At 21.5% G+C, this 17,500-nt stretch overlaps 7 protein-coding genes across 7 annotated transcripts in view; 5 read left to right on the top strand and 2 right to left on the bottom strand.

The window, feature by feature from the left end:
- Nucleotides 1-152: 152 nt before the first annotated feature.
- Nucleotides 153-1,808, top strand: DDB_G0282827 (hypothetical protein; the record flags this gene model as incomplete). Its single annotated transcript, XM_634254.1, has 3 exons — nt 153-385; nt 456-1,258; nt 1,351-1,808. The coding sequence occupies 3 exons, from the start codon at nt 153-155 to the stop codon at nt 1,806-1,808; spliced, it is 1,494 nt and encodes a 497-aa protein (XP_639346.1).
- Nucleotides 1,809-2,672: 864 nt separating this feature from the next.
- On the top strand, nt 2,673-3,722 carry yipf6 (Yip1 domain-containing protein; the record flags this gene model as incomplete). The annotated part of the gene is given in 5 exon segments (XM_634253.3): nt 2,673-2,726; nt 2,904-3,028; nt 3,156-3,275; nt 3,383-3,525; nt 3,613-3,722. Coding segments are annotated over 5 exon segments (552 nt in total).
- A 528-nt stretch (nt 3,723-4,250) lies between these two features.
- On the top strand, nt 4,251-7,574 carry DDB_G0282823 (hypothetical protein; the record flags this gene model as incomplete). Its single annotated transcript, XM_634252.1, has 6 exons — nt 4,251-4,372; nt 4,476-4,952; nt 5,136-5,970; nt 6,109-6,360; nt 6,453-6,733; nt 6,830-7,574. The coding sequence occupies 6 exons, from the start codon at nt 4,251-4,253 to the stop codon at nt 7,572-7,574; spliced, it is 2,712 nt and encodes a 903-aa protein (XP_639344.1).
- Nucleotides 7,575-10,546: 2,972 nt separating this feature from the next.
- On the top strand, nt 10,547-11,401 carry DDB_G0282815 (hypothetical protein; the record flags this gene model as incomplete). The annotated part of the gene is made up of 1 exon (XM_634251.1): nt 10,547-11,401. One exon carries the CDS (start codon nt 10,547-10,549, stop codon nt 11,399-11,401), a length of 855 nt encoding a protein of 284 aa, XP_639343.1.
- Nucleotides 11,402-12,989: 1,588 nt separating this feature from the next.
- tom7 (translocase of outer mitochondrial membrane) lies at nt 12,990-13,157 on the bottom strand (the record flags this gene model as incomplete). The annotated part of the gene is made up of 1 exon (XM_634250.1): nt 12,990-13,157. One exon carries the CDS (start codon nt 13,155-13,157, stop codon nt 12,990-12,992), a length of 168 nt encoding a protein of 55 aa, XP_639342.1.
- Nucleotides 13,158-14,579: 1,422 nt separating this feature from the next.
- On the top strand, nt 14,580-14,780 carry DDB_G0282821 (hypothetical protein; the record flags this gene model as incomplete). The annotated part of the gene is made up of 1 exon (XM_634249.1): nt 14,580-14,780. The coding sequence occupies one exon, from the start codon at nt 14,580-14,582 to the stop codon at nt 14,778-14,780; it is 201 nt and encodes a 66-aa protein (XP_639341.1).
- A 218-nt stretch (nt 14,781-14,998) lies between these two features.
- Nucleotides 14,999-17,500, bottom strand: part of DDB_G0282895 (MORN repeat-containing protein) — a gene marked incomplete at both ends in the record, with an annotated part of 5,152 nt that continues 2,650 nt past the window's right edge. The window contains 2 exons of the mRNA XM_634248.1: nt 14,999-16,179; nt 16,308-17,500. The exon at nt 16,308-17,500 is cut by the window's right edge and continues 2,435 nt beyond it. Coding sequence (XP_639340.1) covers nt 14,999-16,179; nt 16,308-17,500 — 2,374 coding nt within the window. The remainder of the gene's footprint in view (nt 16,180-16,307) is intronic.

The following is a 17,500-nucleotide window of genomic DNA, read 5'->3' as shown; positions in this document are numbered from 1 at the left end:
ATTGAAAAAAAATATTTTTCCCCTTAGGTAATTAATTAATCAATAATTTTGCCGCCAATATTTTTTTTTTTTTTTTTATATTTTTTTTTTTTTTTCTCTACCAACACAACATATACTTATTTTTTAATTAATGTTATTCATTTAAATTAGAAATGCAAGATTTAGAAGAAAAAATTAATAAAATAACAAAAGAAATACAAAATGAAACGGATGAACAAAATAAAAAGAAATTAGAAGAGGATAAAGATTTTTTAATTACAATTAAAGATTCATTCAAAGCAAAAGATGAAGAAATTAAAGCAAAAGATAATAAATATGAAGCTTCAATCAAAACAAAAGATGAAGAAATTAAAGCAAAAGATGATATTATTTCAAAGAATAGTGGGTTATTAGATTTAAAAACCAAGGTGTGCCTAATCCAACATTCAGTATATCAAATTCAAATCAGTAAGCAGACACTTAAAATGTGCTTTTAAAGAAAGTGAATTTAAAGAATTAGATAATCCATTTTGTGATAAAGTAGAAGGAAAAAATTCTGCATTATTGAGTTTCTGTCAAACGGGAAAACGAATTATAAGCGAAGGAGATGTTACAACTTTTTTCAATAATTTGATAAATGATGTTTTATTATTATGTGGTCTTGGTGAACAACTCCGAATCCAAAGTGAATTTTCCATTACAAGCTTTAGGGTTGATATTTTGATCATTACTCACCGTGGCATTCCAAAAGGAGTAATCCAACTCAAAAGACCATGTGAAGAATTTTCTGAAGAATCATATGGTCAACTCTTTGATTACATGTTCTTACTCCAACATGTACATGGTGTATCAAATATCTTTGGTATTATAAGCTGCTACTTTAAAACTAGAATTGCATGGTTGGATGGTAACAAACTCGTTGAAACTGAAAAAGTTGAAGAATTGTCACCTATATCCATACCAAAATTAAATTCACCATTCGTTCAGCAAATTCAAGTTCCAATAAAACTTTTTTTGGGTGATCACCCAAAAAAGGATAGGGTTTCACACCAACTTGATCAAATCAAAGAGATTAAGAGATTCTTATTTGTATCACCAGAAATCACTCACATCGACCGTACCTCAAATGATGAATCAAAATTGGTTGAATCACTTTGTTCTGTTGTTAAAAAGATGTACTATTCCAACATTAACCAAAGTTTACAATTGAAAAATACATTTATGGAATTCACTCGAAATTCTTTTAAATGGGTAGAGTTAAATAAAATTAGTTTTACTGGTGAAAATAAAGATGATAATACAGTATCAATAGAATATGCAATCGAAGATATTGAAAACAAGGAAAATTATAAAAAGATTTATTTAATTCAGATTTAGGTTCAGGTGTTGAAGGTAAAGCATGGTTAGCAATTAACACTCAAGCCAAAGCATTTGTAATCAAGTTTTTCGGCGCAAATAAACAAAATCTTGAAGAAGAAAGTAAACGTTGGTATGATATTTGGCGAATCAAAACCTTGGTTTTAGAGTTTAACAATGAACGTTGTTTATTGATGCCATTTTTTAAACCAATTACCTCTGTTGATTACAACAAAGATGGTTTTAAAGATAGATTAATGGATGCTTGTAATCAATTTTCAAATTCAGGCTATTTACATTCAGATTTATCATTAAGACATGTTGGCAAATATAAATATAATGATGAAGACAAGTTTATATTTTTTGATTTGGGTTTAGTTGAAATCATTAAACAAGATGCTGCAAATAAAATGTTTAAAAATGTAACTGATAATATTGAGATAAAGAAAAAGAAGAAGAAATTCAAATTTTAGGTATTAAAAGAAGAAATCAAATTAGATTCCCTCCAACCCCACTTATAACAACAATTAAAAAAGTACCAAGTTTATTGTGAAAGATAAAGAAGTAGAAGAAGATAAGAAGAAGAAAAGGATGTTAAAGTTGATGAAGATGGCAATGATTGGAAAAGAAGCTAAATTGGTTACAAAGTTTGAGATTTTTATCTTTTTTGTGTGTGAATGTGTGTGCTATAGATAGAATGTATCGAAAAATTAGACTTATAAACAGTTTTTTTTATATTTTTATTTTATTCAAATTAAATTAGAATTTAATTTTATTTTTATTTTTTTATTAATAATTAAAATTTATAATAAAAATTAATCAACATGTTTTAAAAAGAAAATAATATCCAGATATTTCTTTTTTTTATTTTTTATTTTTTTAATTTTTTTTTAATTTTTTTTATTTTTAAAATTACAAATAATAATAATGATAACCGGATTACCAATTTATTTACAAAAATATATTATTAAAATATTTGTGATATGGCAATTTTAGAAGTAAAGAAAAAAAAAAAATTAAAAAAAAAAATTAAAAAAAAAAAAAAAAATTAAAATAATTTTTTAAATTTTTTATTTTTTTTTTTTTAATTCCATACACCCAAAAATTTTTATTATTCTTTTTTTTTTAGTGATTGTTAATAATTTAATATTTTATTCCCATAATATTAGTTTAAAGAAAAAGAAGAAAATTACTATATATATAAATATAAAATAATAAAAAAATAAAAGAATAATTTGTATATAAAAAAAAAAAAAAAAAAAAAAGCTTATAGATTTTACATACTTCTCCCTTTTATCAACACACAACTTATAAATATATAAAAATACACATATAGAATGATAGAATCAGAGAACCCAAATACGTTAGATGAACCAGTCATTCAAACAATTGTATGTAAAAAAAAAAAAAAAAAAAAAAAAAGGAAAATAAATGAAAAATGATACTCAAATTCTTCATCATTATCATTATCACTATTTTTCTATATTAATATGTTACATATAATAATTTTATGCGCATACACACACATATCACACACACATACACATACACATATAAATACTATATAGCTTAGGGATTTAAAAATGATTGGATTTAAATTATATCATGTTATTTTACCAAGAGGAAATGCAGCTAATGTTTTAAGAGATTGGGATTTATGGGGTCCTTTAATTTTATGTTTAGTTATGGCAATGTAAATTTCTTATTTTAGTTTTTTAATTTCTTTTTTATTATCATTTTCTTTTTTTTTTTTTTTTTTAATACTAACCAAATATATACCTTCATTATTTTTTTTTTTTTATTTTTTTTTTGTCAATTAGATTTTTATCAATTTCAGCTTGAGAGGAACAAAAAGCATTAGAATTTACAATTGTTTTTGTTGTTGTTTGGTGTGGGGCAGCAATTGTTACAGTAAATGGGCAATTATTATGTGGTAATATTTTAGTGGAATATAGAATTTTTTTTTATTATATAGAATAATTGATAATAGAAATAATTATTAATAATAATGACGATGATGATGATAATGCTTTCTCAATTTAAATAGATCATTCTTTCAAAGCGTTTGTATTTTGGGTTATTGTATATTCCCATTAACTATAGCAACAATTATTATATGGATCATTCAAAATTTTACTATGATAGTTAAATTACCAATCGTTGGTGGTGCTTGGTTTTGGTCTTCATTTGGTAATTATTGAAATTGTTTTTTTTAAAAAAAAAAAAAAAAAAAAAAAAAAAAATTAATATTATCAATACTAATAATAATAATAATAGCATCATATGGATTTTTAGGATCATCAGTTCCAGAATCTCGTAGACTTTTAGCAGTTTATCCAGTTTTATTATTTTATTTAGTTATTGCTTGGTTAGTTGTCGTACAATAGAAATCGAGGAAATAATAAATAAAATAATAAAAATAAAATAAAATGAATCAAGTTTTAATAAAAATAATAATAATAAAAAAAAAAAAACAAAAAAAGATTTCTTATTTAAATCATGATAAATAATAAAAAATAAAAAAAAAAAAGATTTTATTCAATGATTAATTTTAAAAAAATGAAAAAAATTCCAAAGACATTTTTAATTAGGAAAATGGTAAAAATTTTTAAATAAACATTCAAGTTTAAATAACAATAATAAAAATTAATAATACTCAATTTTTTTATTTTTTTTATAAGAATTTAGAATTTTAATTTCTAAAACATATCAGAACAATTTTTTTTTTCTTTTTTTTATAAACAAATAACATATTTGGATTTAATTTTTTTTTTTTTTTTTCAATTTTTTTTTTTTTTTTTTTTTTTTTTTGTGAAAATAAAAAAAAAAAAAAAAAAAAAAAAAAAATCATTCACATATCGATAAAATATCTTGTGATTTGTATTGACTCGTGTTCAACAATAAACAGAAGAAAGATGTCAACATTAAAGAATAAAAAGCTAATACAAATAGAAGGGGAGATTGAAAAAGCAAGACAAGATAAAAATTGGAATGCTTTAACCGATTTAATTAGAAAATATAATAAATTAAATACAGAGTAACTTTTTTTTTTTTTTTTTTTCTCCCTCATAATAAAAGATTATTATATTTATTTATTTATTTATTTATTTATTTATTTATTTTTAATTTATTTATTTCAGTAATACAGTACCACTTGAATTATTAATAAATAGTGAGAAATATTTAACAGAATTTGATTATAACAATGCATTGGCAACATTGAATAAAGCATATAATATAGCACCAAATAATTCAGAAGTACTTTCATATTTAGGTATTGTTGAATATGAAAGAAATGATATAGTTAAAGCATTATCATATCTTAATCGTTTAAATAATCCATATGGTAATAATGAAAATGGTAATGGTAATGGTAATGGTAGTGGTAATGATATGATTTTAAATAATCGTAAAGTTGGTTTATTAATTCAAGCATTTACAATCAAAGGTAAATGTTATGAAAATCAAGGTAATCAACAAGATGCAATCACAAGTTATCAAAATGTTTATCAAATCACTTTTAAATATTTTAAAAATTTTAAAACAATTGATAAACAAACTAAATTATATATTGAAGATTCTTTAATTAGATTTGCTGTAATTCAAAAACAATTTGGGTATGTTCAAACATGTTTATATACATTTATTATTATTATTATTATTATTATTATTATTATTATTATTATTATTATTATTATTATTATTATTATTATTATTATTATTATTATTATTATTATTATTATTTACTAAACACTATAAATTTATCATTATTATTATTATTATTATTATTATTATTATAGTATTCAAATTAGTATTAAACATTTAAGAAGTTGTTTATCATCACAAATTGGATTAAGTAAAGATACATTTAGAGTATCATTAACAATATTAGCACATTTATTATTAAGAAATGTATGTTCAGCATCATATATACCAACTACTTTAGATTCTTCAAGTGATAATACAAATACAACAACTTCAAATAGTAAACATCAACAACAACAATTATTTTATGTACCAAGTGATGAAACTGAGGAATCAATATTAGCATTACTTTATGCTGAAACTGTTTTATCAGCACAACAACAACAAATACAACAACAACAGCAACAACAACATCATTTACAATATTTAATACCACCATCATCAAATACAAATGCTACTACTACTAATAATACACCAATTGCAGCTGCAAGTACTTCATCATTAGCATCATCACCTCAAGCATTTACTAATGGTACAAATGGTAATGGAAATTCTTCTTCACCATCAGTTAATACAACAACAACAGCAACATCAAATATAAATTTAGAATCAACAACACATTTAAATCATCATTTAAATGGACATAATCATAATTTATTTGAAGAACAAGATCCAACATTAATTTATGAAGATATTTGTTTAGCATATTGTAGAAAGGAACAATATTATCCAGTGGTTGAAAATTATGAGAAATCTTTAGCACTCAATTTCTCTGATCAACATAAATGGATTCAATTGGCATTGGCACTTTATTCTTCTGGTAAATATAAAAGATCTTTATTTATCGTTGAAGAATGTCTATCAAAAACTCCAAAAAATATAACCCTATTATTATTAGCTTCAAAAATTTGTATAAATCATTTAAATCAAGTAAGTATATACCTCCTCCTCCTCCTCCTAAACTTTACCATTAGCCAATGGTGTACACCCCTAGGGGGTACAATTCAATATATTAATTACTTTTTTTTTTTTTTAAAAAACAATAATCATAATAATAATAAAATATAGATAACAAAAGCAGTATTATTTGCAAAACAAGCAGTATCATTTATTGATTCAGATGATACAGCATCATTATGTAAAGCATATTTATTAATGGGTATTGCATATGGAAAGAAAGCAATTGAATGTAAATCATCACATGAAAAGAATCAAAATTTAGAATTGGCTTTAATATCTTTAAAGAAATCTTATGATATTGATCCATATGATTATAGAAATAGTTATCATTTAGCTTTAATTTATGCTGATTCTAGAGATGTAAGTAGAATTCTTTAAAGAATTCAAAATATATGTTACTTTATATAAAATAATTAATTATTAATTTTTTTTTTTTTTCTTTTTAATAATAGACACCAATGGCATTAAAATACATTCACGAATCATTAGAATTAAATCCATATGAACCATCATTATGGAGTTGTTTAGCATTATTGTTATCATCAAATAAGAATTATGAATTAGCATATAGAACTTGTAATCATGCATTATCACAATCACCAACTAATGTTGAATTATTATTAATTAAAGCAAAACTTGAACTTGCATTAGATGATGGTACTCAAGCTTTAATAACTTATAAAACAATTTTCTCACATTTAGTTTCAAAAACTTTAACTTCAAATGAAGATATGTAAGTTTATAAACTTTTTTTTTTTTTTTTTTTTTCTCCATTTTTATTACTATAATAATAATAATAAAACTAAAAATTAATTAATTATTTATTTAGTGATGATTCAGTTAGTTTATCAAGAAATAGACAATCTGGACCAAGTAGTGTTGTATCATTTGATTTAAGATCAGGTACAACAGCTGGTGATAGTAGATCACATAGATCTTATTCAATTAATAATGCAGAGATGGATTCAGCAATGAGAGACTTTGAAGATAGTCCTACAAGTCCAAAAGATTTATTAAGAACTACAACAAATAGTAGTAGTAGTGGAGTAAATGGCGGTAATAGTGGTGGTGGTGGCAGTAGTGGTGGTCATTGTTTATCAAGTAAAGAAGTTCATAGAAATATTGCATTATGGTTATCATTAGCAGAAGCATTCACTCAACAACGTATGTTTAAAGATGCGGCTCAATGTTTAGCACAAGCTGAATCAATCGATAATGATTCAGCCGATGTTTATTATCATCAAGGTTATCTATTGGAAACTCAAGATTTAATGGGAAAAGCAATTGCAAACTATCATAAAGCTTTAACTATTGATTCAACTCATACAAATAGTTCAATTCGTTTAGCTCTTTATTACTTTAGAGAGAATGATTTATTATTAGCTGAAAATAATCTCACTACAATCTTACGTTCTAGTGATCCAACTTCACATCAAGCTTGGTTTCAATTAGGTTTAGTTTTAAAAGCTAAAGGTGAAATCGAACGTTCCTCTGATTGTTTTAAAAAGGCAATCGAATTGGATAGTACTTCTCCTTTAATTCCATACAGTCAAATCTCAAGATTTGTATTCTAAAAATAATTATTAATAATCAAAAAAAAAAAAAAAAGAAAAAAAAAAAGAAAATATATAATTTATTTCAATCATCAAAAAAAAAAAAAAAAAATAAAAAATAAAAAATAATAAAAAAAGAAAATAAAAATAAACAGAATACAAATCAATTGTTTTGGTGCTCATTCAATTTTCTTTATTTTTATATGCTACGTTTATTTTTTTTAATTTTTTTATTTTCTAAAATTATGTTTTTATTCAGAAACATTTCAAAAAAAAATTAATTTCAGAAAAAAAAGTCAATCTGTTTAAAAACTGGAAATCTACTAAACTTGGAAAATAAAAATTAAAAAAAAGTCTAGGTTTTCAAAAAACTTTAAAATAATAAATAATAATAATAATAAAAGTACTTTTGTTGGATAGAGTAAGGGATATTTTAAATAGGCTTATTAAATTTTTTTTTTTTTTTTTTATTTTTTTTTTTTTGTGTGAACATCTTTATAATTTTTAAGAAAATAAATCAAAAAAAAAAAAATGAGAACAATATCTCAAGGAAAAGAAGCAACCTACAATTACATTATCCAATAAAAAAAAAAAAAAAAAAAATTAAAAATTATTTTTATTTTTACTAGAGAATGGATTTAAACTACTAACAACATTTATTTGAATATGAATAGATTGACTTATTATAAATATCCAATAACTTTTTTTTATTGTGATAGATTTTAATTTTTATAAATAAAATATACCAATAATATATAAATATTATAATAATTAAATAATAATAATAATAATAATAATAATAATAATAATAATAATAATAATAATAATAATAATAATAAAATAAAAATTAATAACAAAGTATTAAAAGTAAGAGGTAGTGATTTGGTTATTTGTCCCATGCCAAAATTAATATGGTAATTTTTTTTGGCCATATTAATTTCAGCAGACCCAGGTCCCATGCTAATTTTATCATATTAATTTCAGCATGCATAAACCACTATTTTATGCTGAAATTAACATGATAAAATTGGCAGGCTGAAATTAATGTGGATGTTGAAAATTATATATAATCAAAAAAAAAATTATTATTATTTTTTTATTATTAATTAAATAATAAATTAATCAATCATATTAAATAAATAATTAAAAAAAAAAAAAATAAAACAAAAAAAAAAGAAAATTATTTCTAATTTCTTATTATACGTAACAATCGTATAAATGTTTATAATTAGTTTTTTTATTGTTTTGTTTAAATAAATTGTTTTTAAACTAACCGATTTTTTTTTTTAAAATATAAAAATAAATAAAAAGATATAAAAAGATTTTTTATTTTTATTATAATTATAATTATTCGTATCATCAGTGTTGTTACTCCAATTTATCCATATCGAACTAACCAAAAGAAAATCAACAGTTGACTAAGCTGAAACCACGGAACATGCTTACACAGAATTTATTTTAACCACTGAAGCTGTCACAACCCACAATGCTTCCGCTACAGAATCTACAACAACTTCCATTGGATTCACTAATGCTGCTTGTGAACATATTGAAAAAACCACTCAATCAAATCCTAAAACAATAATCGTTTCAATTAAAAACAAAATGGGTAAAAAAAGAGAAAATCAATTACAATCTGATGCTGAATTTTTCACCAAAAGATTTTCAAACGAAGCCACAACAAATGAAAGTAACAAAAGGTAAATAATTAAAATATAAAAAAATACGTTTTCACTTTTTTTAAATTTTTTTTTTTTTTTTTTAATTTTTGATTTTTTTTAATTTTTTTTTTTTTTTAATTTAATTTTTTTTAATTTTTTTTAATTTTTATTTTTTTTGGTTTTTTTTTTTTTGATTTTTTTAATTTTTGATTTTGAATTTATATTTGAGAGATTATTATTAAATAAATGACTTAAAATTTTTTATTTTTTTTTTTATCATATTAATTTCAGCATAACAATAAATAGCAATTAATAATTAATAAACAAAAAAATAATAATAATTCAATAAACTTTATTTGTTTTTTTATTTATTTGTACCAAAAAAAAAAAAAAAAAAAAAAAAAAAAAATATAGATAAATGTTTTTCTTTTTTTATTATTCCATATTCTATTATTTTTTATACACCAATAATTACAAACCATTTTATCAAGAATTTACTTGGATCAAACTTAAAAAAAAATTGATTTTAAAAAAAAATTAATAAACCAAATTTAAAAAAAAAAAAAACAATAAAAATAATAACCTAATTTACAAAAAAAAAAAAAAAAAAAATAATCTTCTTTTAATAAGGGGTGATTTTAAGAGATTTTTCAATATTTTTATCAAGGCATTTAATTGGACTAAACTTAAAATTTTTAAAAATAAATGAATAGGTATTAAGAAAACACCACCCAAAAAAAAAAAAAAAAAAAAAAAAAATTAAAGACCAAGATCAAAAAAAGACACGGGCAAAAGATGAGTTTAAATTTTTAAAAAATTGAACTTTTTAGGAGTTGATTTCAAATAATTTATAAATCTCTCAAAATCACCCCTTTTTAAAAAAAGATTATTTTTGTTTTTTTTTTGTAAATTTGGTTTATTATTATTTTTATGGCCAAGAAAAAAAATTTTATTTTTTATATTGGAATGATTTCAAATAATTTAAAAAATCTCTCAAAATCACCCCTTTTTAAAAGAAGATTATTTTTGTTTTTTTTTTGTAAATTGGTTTATTATTATTTTTATTATGGCCAAGAAAAAAAATTTTATTTTTTATATTGGAATGATTTCAAATAATTTAAAAAATCTCTTAAAATCACCCCTTTTTAAAAGAAGATTATTTTGTTTTTTTTTTGTAAATTTGGTTATTATTATTATTATTATTATTATTATTATTTTTATTATTATGATTATTATTATTTATTAAATATAATTTTTTTTTTTAAATTTAAAAGTATAAATATTTTTTTTTATTTTTTTTTATAATCATTAAATATATTTTTAAAATCAACAATGTCTGAAGAAATTGAATTTAAATTGGAGTTATTAAAACTTGAAAAAGAACATCAAGAAAAGTTAGAGAAAGAAGGGTATAAACAAATTACTATTGGAAAAGGTTACACTGTTTTAAGTAAAGAAGAAAAGCCTTTACAATCGGTTTCTTCCTTCAATAATCCAAAAAACGTATTTAATTTGGACCAAGCTCAAACTGCTAATACCAATTTTGCCATTGATCGTCATATTAAAATGAAAGTTCCACCAGATCCATTGGTTTTTATTAAAATGCCTCGATCAAAATTAGTTTGGGCATGGGTGAAGATCTCTACAGGTAGTTCAACTACTAGTTTAATAGGCAGTTTTACTCCTTGTGCTGCATATATGAGATACATTAAATCATATCCAGTTGTTGGTACCGTTGAACAAACTATGGAAAAGAAAAAAGGCTTTACTTCAAGATTTAATGCCAGTACTGAAATTAAGGCAAGTGCATCAGCAGGGTTCTTTGGTTGTGAAGCATCACTCGAAGTGACCACTGGTTTCGAATATGAAGAAACTGTTACATCAGAGACAACTCACACATGGAAACAAACTCTCACTGAGGGAACTTATATTGTTTATCAAAATGTTCTTGTTTATGCATATACAATAGTATTATCACTAAATCAAACTAATACTATAAATCAATATAACCCAGGTATGAATTTGAGATATATCCAACAAATAGATCGTGCTGTTATGTTTGTACCAATCAATCGTGATGATCCATTCACTCTTCGTTATCAAGATGCCACATGGGATCCAGTGGAGTATGATTCATTAATTAACTATTTGGTTGCAAATCCAAGTAAATGGAGATCTGATTCATAAAGAAATAACCAAAAAAAGGTTTTAAATAATAAAATCATGATTTTTATTATTTCACTATTATGTCAATATTTTTTTTAATTTTTTATCTTTCATTTTTAAAATAGAAAATACAAGATAATTATTATTATTTTATTAAAAAATATCATAATAATATTTTTTTTTTTTTTTTTTTAAACTTTCCAAAATATTCAAAATATTATTACAGAATCAATTGTATTTAAAGAATGGATTACTTTTGCCCTTCAAAAAATATACACCAGAAGATATTTTCAATATTATAATAAATCAAAATAATTATATAAATTAAAAAAAAAAAAAAAAAAATGGTTGTTAACCTTTTTTTTTTTTTTTTTTTTTTAATTTCCCCCCCAACAAAGCTGTTGGTGGTTTAATTTTATTTTATTTTATTTTTATTTTTAAAATGTAATTTGAGTTTAGAGAAGGAAGGATGGTGGGTGTATATTATCTTTGTACAAAAATGGTGATTTTCTTTATGAATAGTTAGCACATGTCATTGGTTTTTTTTTTTTTTTTTTTTTTTTTTAATTTAACTTTCTAAGATTTGATAACTCATCTAAAATTGCTTGAAGTTCATCCTCCATTTTTTTTAAACTTGGAATAATGTTTTATTAAATGTTCTAATGATATCATTATCGATCAAATTGTCTACCATCTTTTGGAGTGTTCCACCAATTTTTGGTAATAAATCAATTTTTGGTAATGCAGAACTCACAATCACCAAATCAAAACAACCCCTTGCTTTTGATAATATACCTCTGCAAAGTTGATGGTTTATTTTTATTTTATCTTTAATTTTAAAGTGTAATTGAAACACTTGAAAGTAAATTGTTATTTATTTTTTAAACAATCAAATAACTGTTTGAAATTAGTTTTTTTTTTGTTTGGTTTAATAAATGTTTTTAGTTGAAGAAAAAAAAAAGAAATTATCACAACAAACTCAAAATGTGGGACTTTTTTAAAAGTGAGAATTTTTATATGGCAAAAAAAAAGAATTTGCTTTAATGCCTATGTTTTAAATAATTAAAACCAATTTCTACCAAAATAAAATTAAAAATAAATATTTAACAGTGTTTCAAAAAATTAATCCAAACCAACAAAATTTTTTTTTTTTTTTTTTTAACAATTTGGATTTGTTGTGACAGAAAATAAAAAAAAAACTTTTAAATAATTTAACTTTTTAAATAAATTTTTATTTTATCCTTTTTATTTTATGTTCAAAATTATCTGTATCAAAAAAAAAATATAGATAAATGTTTTTCTTTTTTATTTTATAATTTCATATTCTTTTATTTTTTATGCCCACCAATAATTACAAACCATTTTACAAAGGCATTTAATTGGATTAAACTTAAAAAATAAATGATTAGATATTAAGAAAACACTTCTTGATTTATTTTCTTAAAAATTGATAATAATTATTATAAAGATAATGAAAAAAATAAAAAAACTTGTTTTGTAAATTTTATATCGTTTTAACTATATAATATTATTTTTTATTTTTTTTTATTATTTTTTTATTTATTTTTTTTTTTAAACTTTTTATTATTATTATTTCCTATTTATAAATTTATTGTTCCATAATTCCTAATGGACCAAAGATAAATTCTGCAATATTTGGGTTCTTCATTGATCTCCAACCTTTAAATAAAACTAATGGAATGAAACCATAGTAAAAGGTCTTTTTTAAAATTGAAAGAATACTGTTTTGATATTCGTAATATTTTTCCATTTCCATTTCTTTATTAAGTATTTTTAGTTAGTTTTTTTGTATTTTTAACTTTATATTAATAAAAAAAAAAAAACAAAGTATACATACTTTATTTGAATATGATTTTTTTCTTTTAATAAAAAATAAATTAAAATCAAAAAAAAAAAAAAAAAAAAAAAAAAAAAAAAAACGAATTTTTTTTTTTTTTTTTTTTATTTTTTATTTTTTATTTTTTATTTTTTATTTTTTTTATTTTTATTTTTTATTTATATTGCGCCCTTTTTTTTTTCAATTCAATATTTCATTTTTTGATTTTCCAAAAAAGTATTTTTTCATTAAGCTTTCCAGATTTTAAAAATAAATGGTGGTAATTATAAATTTTTTTTTTTTTAATTTTTAATTTTTTTTTTATTTTTTTTTTTAAAAAAATAACTTATTTCTAAAATTGGTTTCATTTTATGATGTCACAAAGATAAATATTTAAAATTTGGTTATTAATTTTTTTTTTTTTTTTTTTATTAGGTTAATTTTATTTTATTGTTCAAAAAAGGTTAATCAATTGTTTAAATTTCCATATTGACACAAAAATAATCATACATATACTGTCAACAATGTTATAATTATTAATAATATTTGGTACCATAAATAATATTTTTTCAATAATATCCAACTAATTACCACTACCACCTACTACCTACTACATACTACTGTTTATATCAATTTATTGTGGTGATAATTATGGAAAGAGGTGGAAGTAGTGGTAGCACTAGCTCTAATAGATGGGTAATTAACTCCACAGTACATAAAAAAATAATAAATAAAATGGTAAAATGCAATCTAAGAGAAACAGACATTTTCAAAATAAATAATTATTTTACAATAAAATTAAAATTAAAAAAACACCACTCTACTTAATCTTCTCACTTTTCTTATCTCTTGCCTTTTGATCTTTAAATTTTATTAAATATTGTTTGGTGTATTTGTTTGGTGTGTTGTGTGTGTGAGTGTTTGTTACTAAGTAATAAATAAAAAAAAAAAAAAAAAAAAAAAAATTGTTTAAAAACATATCAAATGTATGGTACACACAGTATTTTTTTTATTTTATTTTTTTATTTTTGTTTTTGTAATTCAAAACATATCTATTAATACTTGAAAAAATAATGGAATATATATACCGATTTAAACGGATTTTTATTTGTGTTTTTTTTTTTTATTTTTATTTGTTTTTTTTATTTTTTTTAAAAGAAAGAAATAAATTTTTTAAAAAAAAGTTATATAAATATTGACAACCAATTGATTTATTTAATTTATTGTTAAAAAATTAATTAACTATAAAAATAAAAATTATAATTTTTAAAAATAATAATAGTTTTTTTAAAAAAAATAAAATAAAATAAAATAAAATAAAATAAAATAAAATAAAATAAAATAAAATAAAATAAAAAAAAAATGGGAAATGTACCAACCAAAGCAAATTTCAATTGTACGACTGTAAATAATAGTACTCCATCTACTTCTATATCAGAGTGTACAAATCCAATGCATGTTAAAAAATTCTCAATAAAAGATTCAACAAATATATATCATAACAAAGTAGTATCAGTAACATCTAATCCGACAATTTTTAATACATTAACAAGAGGTTGTTGAATTAAAAAAAAAATAAAATAAAAAAAAAAAAAATTAAAAACAACTAAATAAAAGAAAAAAAAAAAAAAAAAAAATAGAATTTGTTTTTTTTTTTTTTTTTTTACTAATTCTTTCTTAAAATTATATTATTTATTCTTTTTAATTTGGAAAAAAAATAAAATTTTTTCTCTTTTTTTTTTTTATTTTTTTATTTTTTATTTTTTTTTTTATTTAAATATTTAACATTTATGATTACAAAGTTTTTGAATTATTTGATTCATTGTTGGACGTTTCTTTGGAGAATTATGTAAACAATCTTTAATTAAAGAAGAAATAAAATTTGGAACTGAGCTTGAAATTTTTGGTTTTAATTTTTTATCACAAACTGAACGTGCCAATTCAACGATTGATTGAATTTCTAAGAATGGTTCATCACCAGTGGCCAATTCGAATAACATCATACCATAACTGTAAACATCAGAGGCACTTGTATAAGCTTCACCCATTAGACATTCTGGTGACTCCCATTTTGGTGTACCAGCAACAGCTGTCATATTGAAATTATTATCAATAACACGACTTAGACCGAAATCACCAACTTTTGCATTATTATTTTTATCGACTAAAATATTGGCAGCTTTAATATCACGATGAATGAAATCGACAGAATGAAGATATGCCAAACCTTGAGCTACAGACAAGGCATACTTTATAATATCCTCCAATGAAAGTGGTTTATTCTTATTGATAACCTCCAACAAAGTACCTTTATGCATTAACTCTGTAACAATCATAAATGTTGATTTATGTGAACGAGGTGCAATACAAGCACCTTTTAATTTCAATAGATTTGGATGACTAATTAAACCAAGTATAGCAACTTCTTTTAAAAAATCCTCTAAACGGAAACTAAATGAACCTTCATTGAAAATTTTGACAGCAACTTCTTTACCTTTCCAAATTCCTTTATGAACTTCCGCCAAGGCACCTTCACCCAAGAATTGTAATATTTGTAATTCACTCTCTTCAATTTGAGTATGAGCAAAAGCTTGACCAAATTTACAAATATCTAAAATTGGTCCCAATGCATTCTTACTCTTTACCTCTAATAAACATTCAATTGATGAAATTGAAAGATTAATTAAAATTTGTGCAGCTTGTGCTCTTGTCTTTTCAGCATTCTTATTTGTAGCATCAACGATTGGTTTCTCCATTATATCAATAAATAATTGAATTGGGAATAATTCAACAAATTCTTTCTTTAATTCTTTTCTTAAACCTTTTTTCTTTGGTTTTACTAATAAACCTAAAAATTCTAAATAAATAAAACTAAATCCACATAATTCATCAATAACACATAATTCCATAAATCCAATAAAAATTTCTTTATATTTAATAAATAATTCATCTTTTTTTGGGTCTAATAATAATAATAATAATTAAAATTATAATTAGTTAATTAAATTTTTTTTTTTTTTTTTTTTTTTTTTTTTTTTTTTTTTTTTTTTTTTTTTTTTTTTTTTTTTTTTAATATTAAAAAAAACTTACAAAATGGTAATAATAAAATTAAAGTTTTAAAAACTTCTGGTAAATAAGAATTAATATTATGACAAATTACAGTACTATGTAATAAAATATTAAATAATTGAATTAATGAAGATTTACTAATTTCTTTTAATCTATTATTTGATGAAAGATAAGAACGTAAATCTATTAAACCTAGTGAAACAACTGATACTAATAAATCATCACCACTTGAAGCAACTGGTAAAATCAATTGATAATGTCCAGACATAATCTCTTCAATAATTTTATCCAATGGTGAAATAAAAGAGAAAGGACCAGGTGTAATATCTGATGGTTCAAATTGAACTGACGATCTATCCAGTGAATTACTTGATTGTTGTTGTTGAGAAACATTTAAAGTTAATGAAGATGATGATTTCTTTCCTAAAAAGTATTCATAAACTGATGCTGATATTGATGGTAATGGTGGTGATCCAATTGGTGAGACTGGTGATGGAATTGAATTCATTGTTGTTCCATTGGTTGTAATTGCCCCATTTGGTAATTTAGAGAATAAATCATTTGATTGAACTATAAATTCGTCAATATCAATTTTAATTTCATTATCCAATTTTATGAAAGTATTATTAGCAGAATTATATAATTGATAAATGATTCTATGAGTATGTTTAATAAATCTAACAATGAAATCTTTTGGTAACTTTGAAACTCTACTTTGTGGTAAACCAATTAATTGATTAATGAATGAATGAGCGGATTTTAATCTTTTCAATACTAATTGAATTTGTTGAGTAATCATCTCTTTATATAGTGTTAAACAAATTTCAAAACTTTTTTGTAATTGTGATAAATCATTCTTTAAACCAATTAAAATTGAATCAATTAAATTATCGTGATTCGTTAAATATTCATTAAATGATGATGAATAATTTAAAAGATTTTTTTGTTGTTGTTGTTGTAATTGTTGTTGTTTTGGTTTTGTTTCTTGAATTAATTGAATTTTTGATTGAATTATTTTTTCCATTTGTTCAATATTTTCTTTTTGTTTTGTTAAATAATTAAATGATAGAGTTATTGAATCTGGAAATAGATAAGATTGTTTAAATTGACTTAATAAAATATTTAATGATTGAAGTGTTAATTCTGGTGGTGTTTGATCAACTGTTGAAATGGTGGTTGTACTACTACTATATTTATTACTTAATGATATTGAA

The sequence above is a fragment of the Dictyostelium discoideum genome (genome assembly GCF_000004695.1).
Source record: "Dictyostelium discoideum AX4 chromosome 3 chromosome, whole genome shotgun sequence".
NCBI classification, from domain to species: domain Eukaryota; phylum Evosea; class Eumycetozoa; order Dictyosteliales; family Dictyosteliaceae; genus Dictyostelium; species Dictyostelium discoideum.
This window is presented reverse-complemented; position numbering and strand designations above follow the sequence as displayed.